General features: G+C 41.3%; 3 protein-coding genes across 3 annotated transcripts; 1 reads left to right on the top strand and 2 right to left on the bottom strand.

Moving 5' to 3' along the window:
• Positions 1-5,002: 5,002 nt before the first annotated feature.
• Positions 5,003-6,276, top strand: LOC145970487 (uncharacterized). The gene is made up of 2 exons (XM_083097307.1): positions 5,003-5,856; positions 5,934-6,276. Exons 1-2 carry the CDS (start codon positions 5,764-5,766, stop codon positions 6,192-6,194), a joined length of 354 nt encoding a protein of 117 aa, XP_082953433.1. The 5' UTR covers positions 5,003-5,763; the 3' UTR covers positions 6,195-6,276.
• Positions 6,277-9,092: 2,816 nt separating this feature from the next.
• LOC145970241 (uncharacterized) lies at positions 9,093-10,682 on the bottom strand. The gene has a single exon (XM_083096814.1). It carries the CDS (start codon positions 10,220-10,222, stop codon positions 9,362-9,364), a length of 861 nt encoding a protein of 286 aa, XP_082952940.1. The 5' UTR covers positions 10,223-10,682; the 3' UTR covers positions 9,093-9,361.
• Positions 10,683-11,204: 522 nt separating this feature from the next.
• LOC145970636 (uncharacterized protein F54H12.2-like) lies at positions 11,205-12,191 on the bottom strand. Its single transcript, XM_083097508.1, has one exon. It carries the CDS (start codon positions 12,189-12,191, stop codon positions 11,205-11,207), a length of 987 nt encoding a protein of 328 aa, XP_082953634.1.
• Between the last annotated feature and the right edge of the window lie 8,284 nt (positions 12,192-20,475).

Below are 20,475 nucleotides of genomic sequence, written 5' to 3'. Positions count from 1 at the left end.
GACACAATGTGTGGAAATCGTCGTAAGACATGTCGGTATTTACATGATCGTTGTATACATGTTTCAAGTTTGTGCCGTCTTGTTTAAATAAAATCAAAAGATTCGCATTGTCGCGTATAAGATGCTTAGGTATCTTGGCATACGTTTGACAAAGATAGAAACAGTCGACGCTCGAGTGTCGACCCATTGCAAAGTATTCTCTTATCGTATCTTGCTTGTCACATGCCACGTCATCAAAGATAAAGATGGAATTCGGAAGCGCCTCGCTCGGTGGAATGACATCGCTGTTATTAGAGAATGTGAAATAGCCAATTTCGTCTATAGGTGCTAATAAATTTTCCAAGTATCTATATTTCGGTTGTTGAAGCGATTTCGAGTATACGTACGCGTTCTCGAAACGTACACCGTACGGACTTTCTATCAAACTAATCAACACGTTTGTCTTACCGCAGTTTGAAGGGCCGCAAACGATACCGCGTATAGTAGTCGGTAGCATGTTTCCATGCTTGCGTACTTTTTTCTCCGATATTAGTCTATCGTCGAAATTTGATACTTTGATTATCCGCGCTTGTCGCACGAACCGCATGTTTTCTCTTTCGAATCAATTTTGCGAATGATCACGAGGGGGGAGACCTATTTATAGAGGTGTCTCAACTCGAAACCGTTCAGTATCAAAATGTTTCTCCTTCTGTCGGATGAAAGAGACATTTTCCGGCTTACCGCCGAACAACTGCAGTATATCCCAAAGATTGTTTTACTACAAAATTTTGGTGATTACGTGGAACGATTGTGGGACAAGCTTCCAGAATATATAAAGGCTGATTCGGAGGTTCGACAATATCGTTCGTGCATGCGACATTACAATCAGCCGTGGATGCGAACACACATCGACGGTCCACCACCGTTAATAAAAAATTGCTACGAATGTCAGCGAGAATCATAAGAGGTAGCGGTCTCTTAAATCGTGCGATAAACGCTCTTCCCATTGAATTACATATTCCCGGTTATCAGTTTTGCGGCCCGGGAACTCGATTAGAGAAACGATTGGCTAGAGGCGATCGAGGCATCAATCCATTGGACACCGCTTGTCGCGAGCACGACATTGCTTACTCGCGAAGCAACGACCTCGGTCAACGACACGTCGCGGATCGCATACTAGCTGCAAGAGCGCGAGAACGCATTACCGCGAGGGATTCGACTCTTGGCGAAAGAGCAGCCGCTACGACTGTTTGGGCGGCAATGAAGGCAAAGACAAAACTCGGCATGGGGATGAAAAAGCCATCGACGACAAAGAGGAGGAAAAAACGAATACTTCCAGTAGCGAAACGCGGTGGTATTTTATCACTTTTACCGTTGTTGGGAGTTGTCGGTTCTTTGGCCGGCGGTGCGGCGGGAATCGCAAAGGCGGTAAACGATAGCAAGGCGGCGCAACGTCAGCTGGAAGAGTTGCAGCGTCACAATCGCGCTATGGAAGGTCGCGGACTTTATCTCGCTCCGTACAAGCGTGGACAGGGATTCTCAACAAAGTCTAAGAAAAAAAAAAAACGTCGAAAAAACATTAAAAATGCCTACTGGTGCGACAACTAACGTGCAATTGGAACAATTGGCGAAACGTATGCACATACCGTTCTTTAGAGGTGTTTTCATGCGCAATAATTTACCAATAAGCGGTGTACGACGAAACGAGAGCGGTATCGTCAATTTGGATGACGTTGATGGTCCCGGTACTCATTGGGTAGCGTACGCAAAGAGGGGAGATCGTGTCGTATATTTCGACAGTTTTGGAAACCTTCGACCACCCAAGGAACTTGTGCGATATTTCGGACGAGTGAAAATTGAATACAATTATGCATCTTATCAAAGTTACAATCAGAGCATCTGTGGACAGTTGTGTTTAAAATTTCTTCCAACAGTCGACGATCAATTTAAAGCCTGACAATCCATCGTCACGACTCAGTATTCGTTCGACATGTCACTGACACTTACGTTGACTGGCAGAAGCAGCGTTCTCGCTGTAAGCTATTTTCCCGCTATAGATTTGACTGATGCCGATTACGAGCTTGGATTAACGGATTTTGAAACTTATCATACGATTCCAAACGTAAATTTTTCGAATAATAAATTTTACTTTGGCAACGACGACAAGGAAATTACGATTCCCGAAGGATCGTACGAATTGCACGCTATAAATGACTATCTCAAACGTGCAATTTTGCAAGATGAACACCTTTCCAGAGATGTTGAAAACGATTATGATGAGGAATATCCAATAGCGCTCCGCGCCAATCATAGCACGCTAAAGAGCGAAATCAAATGTGCCTACAGAATAAACTTTACCAAACCCAACAATGTAGGATCCTTGCTTGGATTCTCATCGAATCGTATATTGCAACCTCGCGAGTGGTACGAATCAGACGAACCAGTTAATATTATAAACGTAAATATTATTCGTATAGAATGTAACATGACTACTGGTGCGTACAGCAATGGCATGCGCGTACACACAATACATGAATTTTCACCGAGCGTACCACCAGGATATAAGATATCGGAAACGCCGGCACAGATCATTTACCTGCCGATCATCGTACGGAGCATTACGGATTTAACGATACGTATTGTGGATCAAAGAGGTCGATTGCTCGATTTTCGAGGAGAGGAAATTACCGTAAGATTGCATATACGGCGGCGACAAACATAGTATGCTCGTGCTGAACGAAACGGAGCACGCGAGAGACAATACTTTTACGAGGGACAATACTATTGCGGTATCGGGTGACAATAATAAGATAGCCATTAAGAAGAAGCTGAGCACGTTGAATCGTGAATTTTTAAAATCATTGGGATTCATCGTACGAAAAGAATGATTGATATTTTGAATATCGGAGGTGAACCAGTCTTTGACGATCGCATCGTCAAGATTGAGACTCATACATACAATCCGTACGCCAATACGACGCTTGGATACAGCGACGAGATACGAATACCTATACAACATCAGGATTTGTACACGTTACCGTGTGAAAGCTTTCTTTACATCGAGGGAAGGTTTAATGTGCGTAAAGCGAATGACGAAATGAAGGTTGTATTGGGAAACAATTGCGTCGCATTCATGTTTGATGAGCTTCGATACGAACTCGACGGAGTAGAGATTGATCGCAACAGAAATGTTGGAATAACTTCGACGCTCAAAAATTAGGTCTCTCTAACGCACCAGAAAAGTATAAACTTGAAGAACGCTGCGTGGGATTTGACGTACAATGGTGACAAAAATTATTTCAACTATTGCGTACCGCTCAACATTCTGCTAGGATTTTGTGAAGATTATAAACGCGTTGTGATTAACGCTCGTCACGAATTGATTTTGATACGTTCGCGCAACGATAATAATTGTCTATTCGGACACCCATCGTCGGAGGCAGAGATTGAATTACTCAAGATACAGTGGCGTATGCCTCATGTAATATTGAACGAGATTAATAAATTGTCGATGTTGCGAATGTTGGAAAGCGGACGATACTTGAATATGAGTTTCAGATCTTGGGATCTATACGAATTTCCTCTGCTGCATAGCACGACTAAGCATTCATGGACCGTGAAAGCCGCCTCCCAGCTAGAGAAACCACGATACGTGATCTTTGCATTGCAAACTGGTAAAAAGAATTCAGTGTCACAAGATGTTACATTATTCGATGATTGCAAATTAACCAACGTTAAACTCTATTTAAACTCGGAATTTTATCCCTATGATGATTTAAATTTAGATTTTGAAAAAAATAGATTCGCCGTTCTATTCAACATGTACTCTCGTTTTCGCAAATCTTATTATGGATGCGATGATAATGCAACGCTATTAACCATTTCAAAGTTTCTACATTGCGGTCCTCTCGCGGTCATTGATTGCTCGCGACAAAACGAGTCTGTCAAAACTGTTACCGTGGACGTGAGAATAGAGTTTGAATGCAGGGAAAATATACCGGCGAATACTACCGCCTACTGTCTCATCTTGCACGATCGGGTTGTCGAATATAATCCATTGACCAATGTAGTCCGCAAAATTACATAAGTCAGCAAATATCCCCTCCATTGCATATGAAAAAATATAAAAGATTGAGATGTTTGACGATCGACATCAGTCTGCGATCGGATCTTGTCATCATGGCTGTGTTAACGTTTGTGGATCTACAAGGATTTATCGTTGGGAAAAATTTTGTCGTGAAGGAAGCTGCTGTTCTGAGAAAGGGATCCGTACTTTCTCATTATATTTTTACATGTCCCGAACCATGGCACATGCTCACAAAATCTGAGAGATGTCAGGTTTTATGGTTGATGAAAAATCACCATGGATTATCGTGGAATGATGGACACGTTTCATATTGGAAATCGAAACGTTTAATTACGACAGCGGTGATGGGTGCAACGGGGGAGGATGATGATGCGTCACCTCTCGTGTACGTTAAAGGGCATGAAAAACGGCAATGGCTAGCCGATATACTGGACAATGATGCAAGAAACGATGTGATTATCGAAACTTTGGATGCAGATTATGAGGATGTAGCTTCTTTAAATAAGTTAGATGTTAAGAATACTGTACGTTGTGAAAATCATGTAAAAAATTGCGCTTTAGAAAATGTATTTAAGATTTATAATTGGTGGTTGAAACATCATGATTCATCGAATCCATATTTATAATAAATTGATGATGCAATATATTTTTATCGTCTTTCTTATTCTCTCCTTTCTTTCCTCATCTCTATCTATGTACGTGTGCAGTATCGTGTTTCCGTACGCGACACAGCTGCCACAGATATTGTATTTCGATACTACATTGTGGTACATGATAAAACATTTAAATATTTGATAATTGAATATAGTTTTACGTTCGATGACCGTTCGACGAGCGTTCATTCCCGTTCGACGAGCGTTTGTTTCCGTTCGACGGGCGTTCGTTTCCGTTCGATTACCGTTCAATTACCGTTCGACGAGCGTTTGTTTCCGTTCGATTACCGTTCAACGGGCATTCGTTTCCGTTCGACGAGCGTTCAATTACCGTTCAATTCCGTTCGATTACCGTTCGTTTCCGTTCGATTACCGTTCGACGGGCGTTCGTTTCCGTTCGACGGGTGTTCAATTACCGTTCAATTCCGTTCGATTACCGTTCAATTCCGTTCGATGACTGTTCATTTCCGTTCGATGATCGTTCAATTACCGTTCGACGACCGTTCAACGAGCGTTCGTTTCCGTTCGACGGGCGTTCGATGACCGTTCAATTCCGTTCGACGAGCGTTCGTTTGCGTTCGATGACCGTTCAATTACCGTTCGACGACCGTTCATTTCCGTTCGATGACCGTTCGTTTGCGTTCGACAGTCGTTCGTTTCCGTTCGATGACCGTTCGACGAGCGTTCGTTTGCGTTCGATGACCGTTCGAGCAGGGTTGACACATTATAATGTTATATTATATCATGCATACTTTTGTCTTACGACGCGTTTTTGGTAAAGCGATAATGATATGTCCCTATTCTAAAGTTTCGTGTCGAGACCTCGTTGTCTCCTCACAAAGTAGCGATATGATAATATTAATATTATATTATATACCACGCTGAGAGTTGCATGGGACCGCATATACTTTTGTCTTACGACGCGTTTTTGATATGGTGATAATGCCGCATCTCTGCTATAAAATCTCGTGCCGAGACCTCGTTCTCTCATCAGAAAGAGTTTAGAAGTGCGCGAGTAAGAAGTGTGTAAAAGTTTAAAAAACAATGGATCATCTTGCATCATTGTACAAGGACTGGAAGACGAAATTGATGGACATATTATGTATCGTAGCACTCAACATGACTTTCACGTGGAACGTAAGTAGTGTTTTGTGATTATTTTGTGAAAAAGTGTAAAAAATTTTGTATTTATATTAATTATACTTTTTATGTAGTTCCAGGATGAAGTCCGCATACCGGGCTTCATGAACATAGAGCACCGCCAGTGGGTGCGGGCGGTGCGCCGGGCCGGGAGGGAGAATTTTGGAGACGTGTGGGGCGACACCCCGGAGGGCCTAGATGGAGATATATTTGATCTGCGGCGGCTCTTCGGGGAAGAGCCCTACGAAGAAATAGAAGAAGAGATATGGGTCCAAGAAGAGGAAGATTGGGAAGAAGAGGAGGAGTGGGAGGACTTAGTAGCCCCAGGGGGCTAAGGTATATCTATTTTTTTATAATTTTTATTATTAATTATTAAAATAAAGCTAATGACATGTCTCTTTTTCTGTTGCAGGAGCGGCCTCCCCATGTATTTTATATTTTTATATTTTTATTTTATTATTATATTACTATTCTTATTAGTATTATATTTTTTAAATTTTAAATTTTATATTATTATATTACTATTCTTATTATTATTATATTTTTTAAATTTTTAAATTTTATATTATTATTATTTTATTAGACACACACACACACACACACACACACACACACACAAATTGTATAATACACGCACACATTTTAAAATAAATGTTATATTTAGTATTGAAAAGAAATGTATTTATTTACGCGCCTCTCCTTGCGTTCCCATCCTTTGCGTCTCTCTTGCGCTAGTTGTAAGTATAGCGATATCGTTCTCTCTCTCTCTTTCGTACGCGCTATCGTTCTAACAATAAGTCTCGCGTTAGTTGTAAGTCTCGCGATATCTTCGTTCTCGCTCGCACGCGTTATCTTAGCTATTATCGTTCTCTCTCGCACACGTTGTTCTCGCGATATTATAGTTCTCTTTCGTATGCGTTCTCTTCGCGCTATTATCGTTCTCTCTCATTCACAAGCTCGTCGCTATCACTCACTTACCTTTGCGTCGTCCTGCTCCCACCTATGTGGCATCTTATAATGCATCATCCTTGTCCCACGTTGACGCCATCCTTGTCACACGTTGATGATGTCACGTGTCATCCTTGTCGCACTGTCCTCTTCACACACTTTACGCTATCCTTTTCCCACACGTAGCGCTATTCTTCTCACACCACCGTCTTCTTTCCGCGGATCCCCCCTACCCGCGCGGACCCCCTCGTCCATCGCTCGCGCCGCGGATCCCCCCTACCCGCGTGGACCCCCTCGTCCATCGCTCGCGCCGCGGATCCCCCCTACCCGCGCGGACCCCCTCATCCATCGCGTGACGTCATCATCCCCGCGTGACGTCATCATCCCCCGCGTGACGTCATCATCTCCGCGTGACGTCATCATCCCCCGCACGTGACGTCATCATCCCCGCGTGACGTCATCATCCCCCGCACGTGACGTCACACCCCCCCCGTGACGTTATCACCCCCCCGTGACGTCACCCCCCCGCAGTTCCCCCTCGCCCCTCACCCCCTCTCGGAGCCCCTGCGTTAGAAACCTCATAGTCTTACTACTAGAGGATTCAGAATATGGGCCAAAGAATCGATTTTCGAGTCTTCGTTGCTCGCTCCTATTACTATCTCGCTCGCTCCTATTACTATCTCGCTCACTTCTGTTATTGTTTCACTCGCTCTTACGTACTCATATACTGTCATGTTCATCTCGTTATCAAGCCTGCCGCTGGCAAGCGGCCGATGACAAATTGTGACAAATAAATAAGTTAATCATTTTAAGATATATTTATAAGGGTATGCGAGTAATTTTAATGGGATAATGAAAATTTTGCGATTAAAATAACATCAAACACGGTATCAATCGGATAAATGTAGTTAAATATATATTCAAAATTTTTATTATCAGACTAATTAAAAATTATCCGATTTACGTCGTGTTTGATATCATTTTAATCGCAAAAATCTCAATAATTCATTAAAATTACTTTCATATCGATAAAATAAAAAATAAAAGTTTCAGTTTTTACTTTATAATCTCGTAAATTGCGAATGGATAGAGGAAGTGAAGAAGCCGATCGTAAGAGACTTCGGAATTCTTTGATGATAGGTCATCTCGCTCGCTCTCGACTCGCGGTTTCGCTGTCGCTCTCGCACTTGACAGGTCGTAAAGATAAGCGGACTCGGCTTCCTCGCGAATGTAAACATCTTATAAAATAAAAACTGAAACTCCTATTTTTTATTTTATTTATTTGAAAGTAATTTTAATGAATTATTGAGATTTTTGCGATTAAAATGATATCAAACACGACGTAAATCGGATAATTTTTAATTGGTCAGTAGATATGGGCCACTATGGTGCGTCAAAACAAACCCCCACCACTCGGCCCCTGGCGCCGTGGGCGTGGCCAGGTGAAGTGGAGGGAGGCGTTCTGATTGGTGGAAACAATGCCCCACCTCCCGAAGTCTCGATTTTGATTGGCTTGCACCATAGTGGCCCAGAGTTTGATTGGCTTGCACCATAGTGGTCCAGAGTTTGATTGGCTCGCACCATAGTGGCCCAGAGCTGCGATTGGTCGACGCCGGCTGTGTCGCCGATTTATCAAATTTTTATTTCCCTACCTCCGCGGTACTAGACTCGAAGAAGCAATCCTCCTCCCACTCCAGCCCTGGCCCACCTGTATAGGGTTCCGAGTCAAATTCCCGTTACCTAGCCCTTAGTCGCTCTCGCTACGTCTTGGCAGAACGAACCCCCCCCCCACCTACCGACTTTCGGAAGGTAGCCGGCGGTATATGTCTCGAGGAAACAATCCTTACCTCCCCACTCCGTCTCGGGGCCCGCTATGGAATATCGAAACAAGCCCCCTCCGCTCGAACGGTTCATGACGCACTTTATCGGAAAAAGAGACAAAGCATCTCAGTAGGAGACAATAATTATTATAATTATTATAATTATTATAATTAGACTACATTGCACTACAGAGGTAAAAAGATGAACATGCGGATGATTGAACGCGAGGCGGGGGTGTTATAAAGGAAGAAGGGAAAAGTTAAAAGCATTAAACACGAATTAAGATAAAAAATTTTCACATTTATTAATATACCCGCATACAATTCGTAGTACTTCGCAAAAATTTTTTTATATCTTCTTACAATTAAACACGCTATTAATTAACATTATATTTTTCATGTCTTTTTCGCGAAGAAAAATTTTATGAAATAATTCTACGATTAAATGATCGTTATATTTGCAATTTTCGGAAAAAAGACTAAGAAATCCATCGAGATCGTAACCGCTGCACATATAATATAAAAATACACAACTGTAGAGTCCGCAGGTTTGAGAGAAAAGCCCTTGTAGTTGTTCGGTATTCCATCGATAAATATTGGAATTTCGCCGGAGACGTAGGAAAAAACCCGGATACAAGGGCGGTATTCCGTAGCTATCGAAGTATGTCCCTGTACCGTCTTCGTCGAGGAAGAAAGCGATCCAGTGTTCTCCAGGGCGATTATGATTGTCCGTATTAGCGACGATGGCCGTCGACCTCGTCCACGCCATCGGCAATCTGTCGGCAGGATAGACTCCCACATGTTTGACATCTAGCTGACGCAATGCTTGCAGAATTTCGCGAGAGTCCATTTGTTTGCAGCGAAGACGAGCGAACAAGCGATATTATTTGAATAATTTCTTTTGGTGGCTTGTTTTCGGGTTGTACAGCTAACGGATTTTCTGTTTGCGCGGGGCGGTTAATAGCCGCACGTTCGATTTTTTGCAGATTTTTCTTCTCTATTTTATTATTTGATTGTGCTTTAATATTTTCATTTTCATCGTCGTCGTCGTCGTCGCTTACTATCAAAATTTCGGGAGAACTGCAAGTCGTTCGAGTAATGCTGTCTCCGTCGCTGCTGAAATTATTTTGCGCAACAATCCAGCTTTTTAATTTGTAAGCGTTGCGTAATGCACAATGAAAGATTCCGAATTTTCGAAATCCGTGATGTTCGCACTCTTCTTCTACCGTCAGATTTTTGAATGCCGGTGAGATGCCTTCCAAATTATATATATTTCTAGAAAGTAGATTCCTCAAATAACTCGCTTTCTCGTTTCCTCTAACATAAATGTGACGCACGCATCTTGTAATTTGCCGCAGTTGCGATGTAAAATATTTCGGATTAGTTTCGCCATCGAACCATTCAATGCCGTGATGATTTCGCGTGAGCCAGTTGTTTTCTTGTCTTATTTTTTCAGGTAATTCGGCAAACGAATGCGTCGGTATCATAATCCAATGATCGACGATTGGAGCGTCAATCGCTACAATAGCAACCTCCTTAGGGATAAACTTTTTCTTCGCATCGCGGAAACCCTGAATATCGACGACTATATCCATCTTACGAAAAAACTTATGTGATTCGACGCGAGGCTCTATGTAAAACAGTGACGCCGAGCGTGTCTCCAACGAAACTGAATATTTTTCGAAACGTTGCGCACTGATGTCGGAGTTTTGAGCGAAGTAGAGGGGGAACAATTTTAAGCGTCTATAAAAAATTTACCCCGAAAAATCGACGATGACCTGACGAGACGAGTCGATTTCTATGACATTATCGAATTCGGCATAGATAATACAATTAATCGTCTCGGAAAGTGCTCTTACGAATCGCACTTCTAATCGTAAACTACCATGTTTGACGAGATTCCAATGTCCAGCGCAATTAGCGGATAGATCGGGAGTAAGATCAAAAGCGAATAAAGTATATCCTTTGAAATAGTCGTCTCTGCTTATAGAATTTCCCTCGTTCAAAAAATGAATACCTGTTCCCGAGAAAAGCGTTTGATAAGCTTCGATGTAAAGCGGTTCCTCCTCGGAGAAAGCGGGTTGCAAAGGCCTACTGGGGATTTGCGTGCCATTGACGTACAGCGAGAAGAAATTTATTCCGTAGTTCTTGAAATTAAACGGATTTAATTTTCTGTCACCGTTAAACGTGTCGTAACCCGACGAAATAATAATTTAATTAAACTAAAAGAAAGAGATTAGGAAATAAGATATTAAGATATTAAGAAATAAAAATAAAACGTGACGAAAAGAAAAGCAAGTCACGGCCAAAGCTGAATAAGCATAACAAAACGGAGCACGAACCGCGCTCCGGCCCAGGGACACCTCATCCTTCCTGTACCCAACGATATATAAACCGATCACCTCGACGGGGTGGCAGAGAAAGAAATCTGAAGTCATCCACAATATAAGCCGCCGCGTTGATTAAAGTAGGCTCGTCACGCTTAACCCTAGCGTATAAGACAAACACAAGAGTAGTGTAAGGCCAGTGTAAGAAGAACGACCGAAATATATTCCTTTACTATCAAGTACGGAGTGTCTACATTTGTTGCCTGGGTCCTAATCCTTTGGGCGAATAACCCTGAAGTCCCGTCCCCCACGGCGCGGGCACAACAAACGCTTTATTACTAACGAAACCGACTATTACTCGCTTCGGTAATTGACCGAGTATTACATTATCTAACGATTCACCCATAACGCCGCTATGAATCGTGAATGTTTTAACCTCGACTCTCGTGAGCGGATACTTGGCTGTAACTTTACTCATCATTCTAGCATGCGCGAGTAACAAACCCGAGCTTATTTTCGCCCTTCTAACGAGCAAGGTAGCGTCGAGAATGTGAATTTTCGATGTTCCGCTACTTTCCATGAGACAGAACGAATCTTTCGAACGAACGAATCTCAACCGTACTTCTACACCGTTAATTAAAAATTTGTCTTGATTGAAAACGTCGCAATGGAGATGTCCTACGAGATCTAACGCCTTTCCTCCGGAAATGTAACGAGCGCGTCTCGCGAGAGCGGGATTGCCGGGATTTGTTTCCAACAGATCGTCCATGTGTCCGGGTGCATCCATGTCCCATAGACAGGAAGTTAGATGGGAAGTTTTTGCGGGTGAAGAATAATTTAACAACGCCTCTATGTACGCTCGGTACGCGTAAGCGTTGTTTGGAGGCGACACGAGCTTTTGATTGAAATACACGTCGATTTGATTGAAGATAGAATGAAGCAAATGATTTACAGGGCCTACGGCTATTCTTTCGGCGCTTGTTCCTGAAGCCTGTCTCGCGGAATCGGCGTTTGTTTCTACACGTAGACGAAGACTCAGCATGGTGTGCGTGAGATCTAAATATTCTTCTCCGTGCCCGGGGATGACGAATTCTATCGGCGAGTCGTCCGAGAGAGAGGTCACGGGTTTGTAATGAATCCATTGCGAATTTTCGATGCTAGTTTGCGTAGGTGGTAGAGAGAAGAGATCTAGTTCGCTCTTTAAACACTCGCTCGAATGCGTGTGAAGAAAAGACATATTTCTTTATCGCAAATTGCTCGCTGTCGTCCGTCGCTCGCCACCGTCGTTAAATTAGAATGCTCCGAATATAACCGCTTAAGAAAATATATCGGATACGGTACGTTTTTTACCGATTTTACGTCGTTTCGCAGACGTCTTAAGTCTTTTTTTCACAACCGTACGACTTTTCTTCTTCTTTTTATTTCTCTGCGCTTTTGTACTCGTTCTTTTTTTCCCAACCGCTTTGATTTTCTTACTCGTCCGCTTGCGAGCCGATGTTATTGCGGATCGTGCGATGTGATTATCAAGCCCGACAAAAGGGAACTGAGCTACATGCATTTTCGCATCAGACTTATATCCCGAACCCTTCATTAGACTACTTATTTTTTCTTTGGCTTTTCTCTTGAGTTTGTCTCGCGATTCTTCAAAACGGTGTTTGGCCGCTACCTTAAATGGCGTATTGTTTTCGACGTCTTGATTACATTAACGCCAGCCCGTAAAGCTTCTTTTCCCACAGCTCGCGCGGCTTTATCTAAATATGGTAGTACGCGTCTGAATAATCCCCCGAGAAAGCTGCCGATTCCGTGACCGCGCTGATAGGGCGATCCGACGAAAACTCGCGGGATTCCGCCGCCGCGACCGCCTCCGTTCTGTAATTCGTCGCGATATACCGAGTAATAGTCCATTAATAATAATAATAATAATGAACGGTCAAATGCGTTTTTCTCTTTCGCGGATTCCGTGTATTTTATAATATCTAATCGATACACCTAAAATGCAAAGTTACCGTCAACGTTCCGAATTCGAATGGTATGCTCTTCCCCAGCTGATCTCTTATATCTATTTCGATCGTACGGAAACTCGTTCGCCGCAGCGCGATGTATTGCGCGGGCGAAAAATGCTTTATCTGAGTGGATGCAAACGGATAATCGTTTCGTGCATCGTGCGCGACTATTCGAAGAAGAGGCGATTGTACATCGCCCGTAATATAAGGTTCGCAAATGTCGCAGTAGACGAAAAGTTTGTCTGGAATACCTCGCAACAAACTAGCTGGTATGTCGGCTATTATATAGTCGTCACCCGTGAGTACAAAAGGAAATTTTGGAAAAGCAATGCTCGAAGAAGGAGGAATGTCAGGATTGTAGTAGATCGGTAATAGATCGTTCGAACTTCCACAGCGTGAATCAAAACCGAGCATACGACAAAGCTTGTCGGAAAAATGCACATGATGTTCCATATCGCATTTCCTCTCTTTGCAGGAAAGTCTCATAACAACTTTACCACCAGCTTTTAATTCCCAAACGACATGGGCTTTTACGGGTTTGCACGCGTCATTCATTGTCTCTATAATATCGCGTACGCTCGAATAAACGCCTGGTGATACTTCGACATCCGCATGAGAAAACGCATCGATGCTCTTATTAATATCGATAAATTTTATTGTTCCTTCTCCAGGGCGTATATGTAAAAAGCTACACGGAAACTGGATCTCCGTGAGCGCTACTTCCCAACGACCGCTTAAGTCTATACGTTGAGGTAATTCGGTGGTGAAACACGTTGTTTTATTTTCCGGAAAGTAGCGCATGCTACTATTACTCGGGAGGATTATGTGAAATTCTTCCCCTCTCATTTTGATATTAAACTCGAGGCTGATATCCAAGAATCGAATTTAGAAGGATATCCCCGCCAACTAACTAGTAATTGTTTATTGTCCCCCCGTCCCTTGGTTTTTATCACGTGGTCTACGATAAATTCTCCCTCTCGTAAGTCTTTAATAACTTGCGTTAATTCCTGCTCGTAAAAAATCCCGTCTATAACCTCGCCCTGTAAATCGCTTAGTTCGTATACAGGAGGTCTTCTCCATTCGAGAACGCGATGAATTCGAAATATTTCTTCACTCCATCCCGCCTCGTATCCTTTCTCAAACGCTGCTTTTGCTCTACTAATGCGTACGAGCTCGCCCGCTCTGTATTTACACTTTTGTTTGCGCCCACGATTTTTTCTTCCTTCAGCATCTTCGGCATTGATATTCCAACGTCGATTCATATTTTCTCGCGCGATACGCGCATTTTCCAACGTAACGATCGCTGGTTGCATTTTAATGCTAGAATGACGAGTATGATTGTAAGCGTGAACAATATCCTGCAAAATATCGATATAACGGCGAGTATTTTTATGTGTAAAATAGCGCCACATCCTCTCCTTAAGTGTTCTATTGAAACGTTCGACTATAGCTGCTTTGATATCGGGATTTCGCGCTACACGAAATCGGATGTTTTTTTCTTTTAAGAATTTTTGTACAGCGCTCGCGATAAATTCTTTACCTTTGTCGGTTTGTAGGTAAACGGGTAAACGTTTTTTGTTTCTCGAGAATATGTTCTGAAAGGCCTTTATCACGCACGCCGAAGTTTTATCGCGCAAAGGTTCTACCCAAGCAAATTTGCTAAGTACATCGATAACCACCAGTAGATAGGAATATCCGTCGTTATAACTCTTAAGATTACGAAGATCGATTAAATCAGCCTCCCATAAATCATCGATATTTGTCACGTTATAATGTAAACGCGGAAATTTTCGTCGTACTGGACGATGCAGCGTGTACGCGTCGTGCGATTTAAGCCAGTCGACAACCTCGTTACGCGAGAAATTCGGCTTAGCCGCTCGTGATAAATTGACCGTCGCTGAATAACCCGCGTAGTGCGAAGAATCGTAATATAATTTTTCGAGTTCCATCTTATTAGAATTTGCTCCAACCGAATAAACCTCTTGCTTTCTTCGTCGGGGAATTCTCGTCCTTACTTGCTAATGTTTTATCGGCCTCATCCTCATCCTCATCGGCAGATATAAATATCGTATCTCCTTCGGATACAACCGTCTCGTTTAACCTGCTACGTGAACGACGAGTTTTCGGAGTGGAAGTAACAGCTGCTAATTCGCTGCTTTTAATACGACGAGCTATTTTGCCTACTTGTAAAAAACTACGATTTCCTATGAGACTGGAAGGTGTGTTTATGTCCTGCAGTAATCGCGCAAACTGAACTCTTCCGATTGCTTTTACTGTTTTTCTCTCGCGTATCGCGTCATTTATGAGATCGCTAATATTCGAACCCGTTACAACCGCACCGTTTATAGTCACGAGTCCTTGTCTATCCCAACCGATCTTTGACGACGGAGCATCGAGTAAATATTTCAATAGCGTGTGAGCTTTGTAGCGATAAGTTTTCGGCACACTTTCGATTATATTTTTAATCATTTCCGCCGATTGATCGCGCTTTTTTCCGAAACTATTAGCGTCACCTCCTCCTCCATCTTCAACGCTACTAATTAAAGTACGCGTAAATTCTTCGGTATCGTCATCTTCCAAGTACATGTCCTCGTCTTGCTCAGTTTTATCATCGGCGTCGCCGTTTAAAGCCCCACGCGAATCTTTGCGAAAACGCTTTTTTGCATCCCGAACAAAGTAAAGATAACGTTGAAATACTTCTTTATACATTTTCCATCTTTCACCCTCGTCGGCGGGAGTCGAGAGATTGAGAATACGACACATCTCCGCATCGAGTCGCGATAAAGGGGTTCCCGGTGTCCGTACAGATTTATTATTATCATTTTCCGTATTATTAACATTTTCCGACTGTTGATTTTGCTGCTGCTGCTGCTGCATTCGTTGCATTTTTTCGAGATTTTCCGTAGAAATTAAAACCATTTTTTAGCCTTTTCCATTTTTAATACTTTTCCAAATATTATTATTTTTCCTCACAAAGAATATAAAGAATTGTATTTCTTTTCACTCGCCGATAATTCGTGATAATAAAGCTCCGAGTATAGGGCCGATAATATAGGGTAAAAATCCTCCGCGTTGTACCAATAGTTTTCTTTTAGTCTTCAAATTACCCCGCTTTGCCGCGATGCGCCGTAAAGTCGTTTTATGCTTGGACAAGCGCTTTTTTTCGCTAGATTCGAGTGGTACGTTACCTTCGAGCGTATTGAAAATACACTCCTGAATACACTTTACAAATTTATTGTCGGCATCGCGTAAGAACGCCGTTCTTTGATTTTTTTTCAAATAGCATAGAGTTTTTAAGAAACACAGGTTCTTCTCTCCGATGCAACGTTTTGCAGTCTTTATTGCGCTATTCGGTAAATTCCTCGCTGTCGCTGTCGATGATGTTTTGTTAGGGTCTGCTTTTTTCACCATTGCGTCGTAATCGCACAACTACAACTCGCGGCTGCGAATACCTTTCTTTTATACGCTTCCGGCTCTAATGACAGATTTACGTGGTATGTAGACGTAATGTAGAATATCCTCCGGAAAGATACACGTGCGAAATCGGTATTCGTCTGGAGTCGATTGTTTCAAATCGAGCAATAAATATCCATGCGGCTTCGAGGTAGCGTCGTAGTACGCTTCTTCCATAAATTTTGGATCGTCGGGATATACCTGATGCGCTAAATGACGAATTTGCGCACGATCGCGCGGATTTTTGAAAACTACTATATAATTCGCGTTGAGAGATATGTCGCGCTGTCCACGTCCCTGATGGAAAAGATTTTGCGAAATGAGTATAACGCTGAGATTCTTATGATGACTTCCTTTCGTAAATAGATCCACGATAGCGTCGCACGAAGATGATTCCCTCATAAGATCGTCGATTATCACCAATTTCGGAGAAAGCGCATCGTTAGAATAATCCTCCGGACGCGGTAACCCTTCGCGAAATTCGATTATATTTTTCCTCGATTTTATTAAAGCATTATCGCTATATTTGCTCTCGCTTTTCTCTTCTTCTCTCTCTCCCGTGTCGCAATGTAAGCACTGATACGCATCTTGCCACTCGGCGTAATAAAATAAAATTCTCTCGAATCGGACATCGGACATGCGGGATAAATGTCGAAGAAATGTTTTCACGAAAATTGTTTTCCCGCATCCCGTAGGACCGCAGACGATCGACGTCCAAGGATGTTTCCAGCGCACGTCCATTACACAAAATAATCGATTTCGCGTTTAGGAACAATCTCATAAATAAAAAAGTAAACGACGATATTTAACAACAATAATCTAAGAAAGAAAAAAATGCGCATGCTCCTCGAATATTATACAGGAATGTAAGAAAATAAGCTTATTCGCGTGGGGCCCCATCCGCGCCGGCCACGTGCTCGCGCTAGCGTTCTCTGTTACGCGTGCGAGCGGAAAGCACCGCTGATTAGATGATACACGACGCGCGACCGCGAGTAAGCGTATTCGCGCGAGGGTAAGCTCGCATCGGCGACTTTCGCGAGCACCAACGCTAATGAGCTTATAATTGATTCTCCATATACGCTTATAGTAAAAATAAAATGCTTAAATTCTGGAAAATATATTTTAAATCGATGTATCGCCTAAATTACAAAATACCTGTACATACTCGTATTTTATGAATCAACCGATAGTTGACTCAGACAAACACTATCCCCCCGTGATATAATAATAATATCTAGAGATTCTTAAAACCCTAAACACACGTTAAAAAACTAGAGACATTCAATAAAATAATCTCATCTTAAGATAACCGTCAATGGTTTTCATTTTAAAATAACCCCGCTATATTTGCAATAGTGATTAAGAAAACAATTCTGTTTCCAAATAATTTAGGAAGATATGGAAAATCTTTCTCACCTTGAATCTACCCTAGCGAAACCCTCATCCTAAATCCTCAACCTATTTTTTTCTCATGCTGAAACAGCATATATACCATATCGACTAAGAAATCTGATAAGATTTCACATTTTTTTTTTAAATTAAACATTCAGATATACCCCCGCCCGTAATATCTATAAATTTATCATTCGAATCTTCCTTAATAAAACATCCCCTAAATATTTTTCCCGTGGTGAATTATTCGAGATATAGCTTAGAGAAAATTTTTAGAAGTTTCTAGAAATGTTTATAGAAGTTTCTCGGTATTTTTCTTTGATTATTGTAAAATATTTTGTTTGAATACGCATTTATGCTCACTTCTGCCCATATTATTTCCCCCCACTCTTTTTGCTTAGATTTTTTTTTAGGTGGGAGAAGCAGTAATATAAGCGCGAGGACAAACCGTGTATTCATTCGAATTTCGTCGTTAACAGAAGTTAAGTCTCGAGCGAAGAAGAAAAATTCTACGCAAATACGCTAACGTTGTTGTTGTGATTATTTTTTGCACAGTACATTTTTCGAGTTTGTTTCGAGTGGTTAATAGTAATGGCTGGAACGACCGAAATAGCCAGTTTTGTGAAATCCTCGCATGTTTGCGATATTAAGGAGCCGGGAAATGGAGACAATAAAATCGGCAACGGTGGAAGAAACCGACATTTGTTGCTATCAACAACATACGGACTTAATTCATCCTTCACTAAGAAGATACAAGTGGGATTGCAATCGACGAAGGAAGACTGTTTTGTTCCAATTGTTAAATTAACGAGCAATAATGCCGATGGGATTTGTCTCGACTCCGACACGTGGCAGCAATTTCAATCCTGCATGGAACATATGAGACAGTATTTGAACGACGATCAAAAAAGAACGGGAGGAATAAATCCGATTATTATTAACAATATCACCATCAACTTTACCAGCGCTTATGGCTCGAAGGCTATTCTAGTGGCATACAAGGAAACCAACGAATATTCCGCGAGTAATGTCGAGAAGGAAGAACAACCTCCGTCGAAGAAACGAAAAACTTATAACACCGCTATCGTGATGCAGAAAGTTACTTTCCTCGGCTTGGAAAATATTATAAAATGCATAGATACGCATTTGTCGCAATTAATTAATATCGTTGATACTGTCAATACATGTGCTAACTATATAATAAACGAAATAGAATTAAAACTTCCCTCATCGTACATAGATTGCGAAATTATAAAACTCACAATTAAAGGAAATTATGAACAAATCGAACAAAGTGTTCGAACTCAAATTAATAATTTAACATTTTTAGATGTATATTTCAGCATTATATTTGTAGAGATACTTTCGCTTAAATTTAATGAAATTTCTCGTGCGATTTTACAAAAACGAAAATTTTATGAAAACCAATAAATAAATGTACATCGATAAAATATAATAAATAACATAACAAGTTTTTCTTAAAAAAAAAAATTCACAGAGTACTTTTTACTACGTTTTCAACATATTTCCCGATATCTCCTTCTGTCCTTTACTGCGAACACGCAGCAACACGTCGTGTATTATTATTATTATTAGCATTAAACGTGTATTTTTTCTTATAAAGAAACAAATAATTTTAAAAATTTATTATATTCGAGCAATAGCTATGGTTGACGCAAAATAAAAATCTTTGACAAATAAAATAATTACAAATTTTTTTTATTACGCCTAGTTTTTAAGAAATCATATGCGTAAACCATTACTTAATTAAGGTAATTAGCAAAATGTTTAGCGTCAGTTGCTTTCTCGAAAAACAAAATAAGAAATGAAATAGATTATTCGCGCTACGGTAAAAAATATAATTACAATACGGTATATACGACTACAAGAAATTTCAAACTTCTACATTTTTTATGGACTTCTCCGTGCGCTGATAAAGGTTTGTTTGATTTTCCTTTTTGAGTGGGGAGGAAAATATATAAAATGGACAACGCTTAACCGAATATAAGCATTTTCGAGATTTTCTTTGCCCGAGGAAACTTGTACGATTTTCACTCGCGTGTTATTCCTTTAAGAAAAAAAATGGCGTGTAATAAAAATTTGATATCGAGTTGTGCAAAGTTGGCTGCGAGTTTATCTCCAAAGATAAATTCCGCGAGCTACATTTCCAAATTAACGGAAACAAGTGAACATAATTACAGCGTATTTTCGAATTTCGCGTGTGCCTGCTCCGATACATTGCTTGCAATTTTATATAAATTGGGGCATTTCGGCGGCGACGCGAAATTACTAAATATTGCCGGCGAAATAATTAGTGCACGAAGAGCCTTGAGCGAAGATGAAAAATATGAAGAAGAGGAAGATGTAGGTGGACATATAACCTACCTACTTCAAAACTACAGTAGGATCCAGTCGACGGGTAATTATTTTACTTATTTTATTTATTTTTGCTTTTAAAGAAAAAATACGAAAAATCGCGATTATAAAGTTAAATATTTAATTACTAATTAATCACAGGAAACAATAATCTCGCGAGAACAGCGATAGTGCGACCTTCACGTAGACGCCGCGCAGAGGAAGAACCCGAGGCAGGTCCTTCGCGTAAGTTTTGCACGTAATGAAAACGAGTGCTAATTTTTCTCGGATAGAATGTTCGGTAGTAATAAAAATAAT

The sequence above is a fragment of the Camponotus vicinus genome, unplaced genomic scaffold, assembly GCF_025532165.1.
Source record: "Camponotus vicinus isolate PSW18456_S1 unplaced genomic scaffold, iyCamVici1.0 SCAF_4, whole genome shotgun sequence".
NCBI classification, from domain to species: domain Eukaryota; kingdom Metazoa; phylum Arthropoda; class Insecta; order Hymenoptera; family Formicidae; genus Camponotus; species Camponotus vicinus.
The sequence above is the reverse complement of the archived record's forward strand: the minus strand, read 5'-3'. Positions and strand labels throughout refer to the sequence as shown.

Coding starts and splice junctions, on each gene's coding strand:
- LOC145970636 (XM_083097508.1), bottom strand. CDS start 12,191: ATGTCTTTTCTTCACACGCATTCGAGCGAGTGTTTAAAGAGCGAACTA.
- LOC145970487 (XM_083097307.1), top strand. CDS start 5,764: ATGGATCATCTTGCATCATTGTACAAGGACTGGAAGACGAAATTGATG. Junction 5,857..5,933: donor ACATGACTTTCACGTGGAAC/GTAAGTAGTGTT, acceptor CTTTTTATGTAG/TTCCAGGATGAAGTCCGCAT.
- LOC145970241 (XM_083096814.1), bottom strand. CDS start 10,222: ATGGATATAGTCGTCGATATTCAGGGTTTCCGCGATGCGAAGAAAAAG.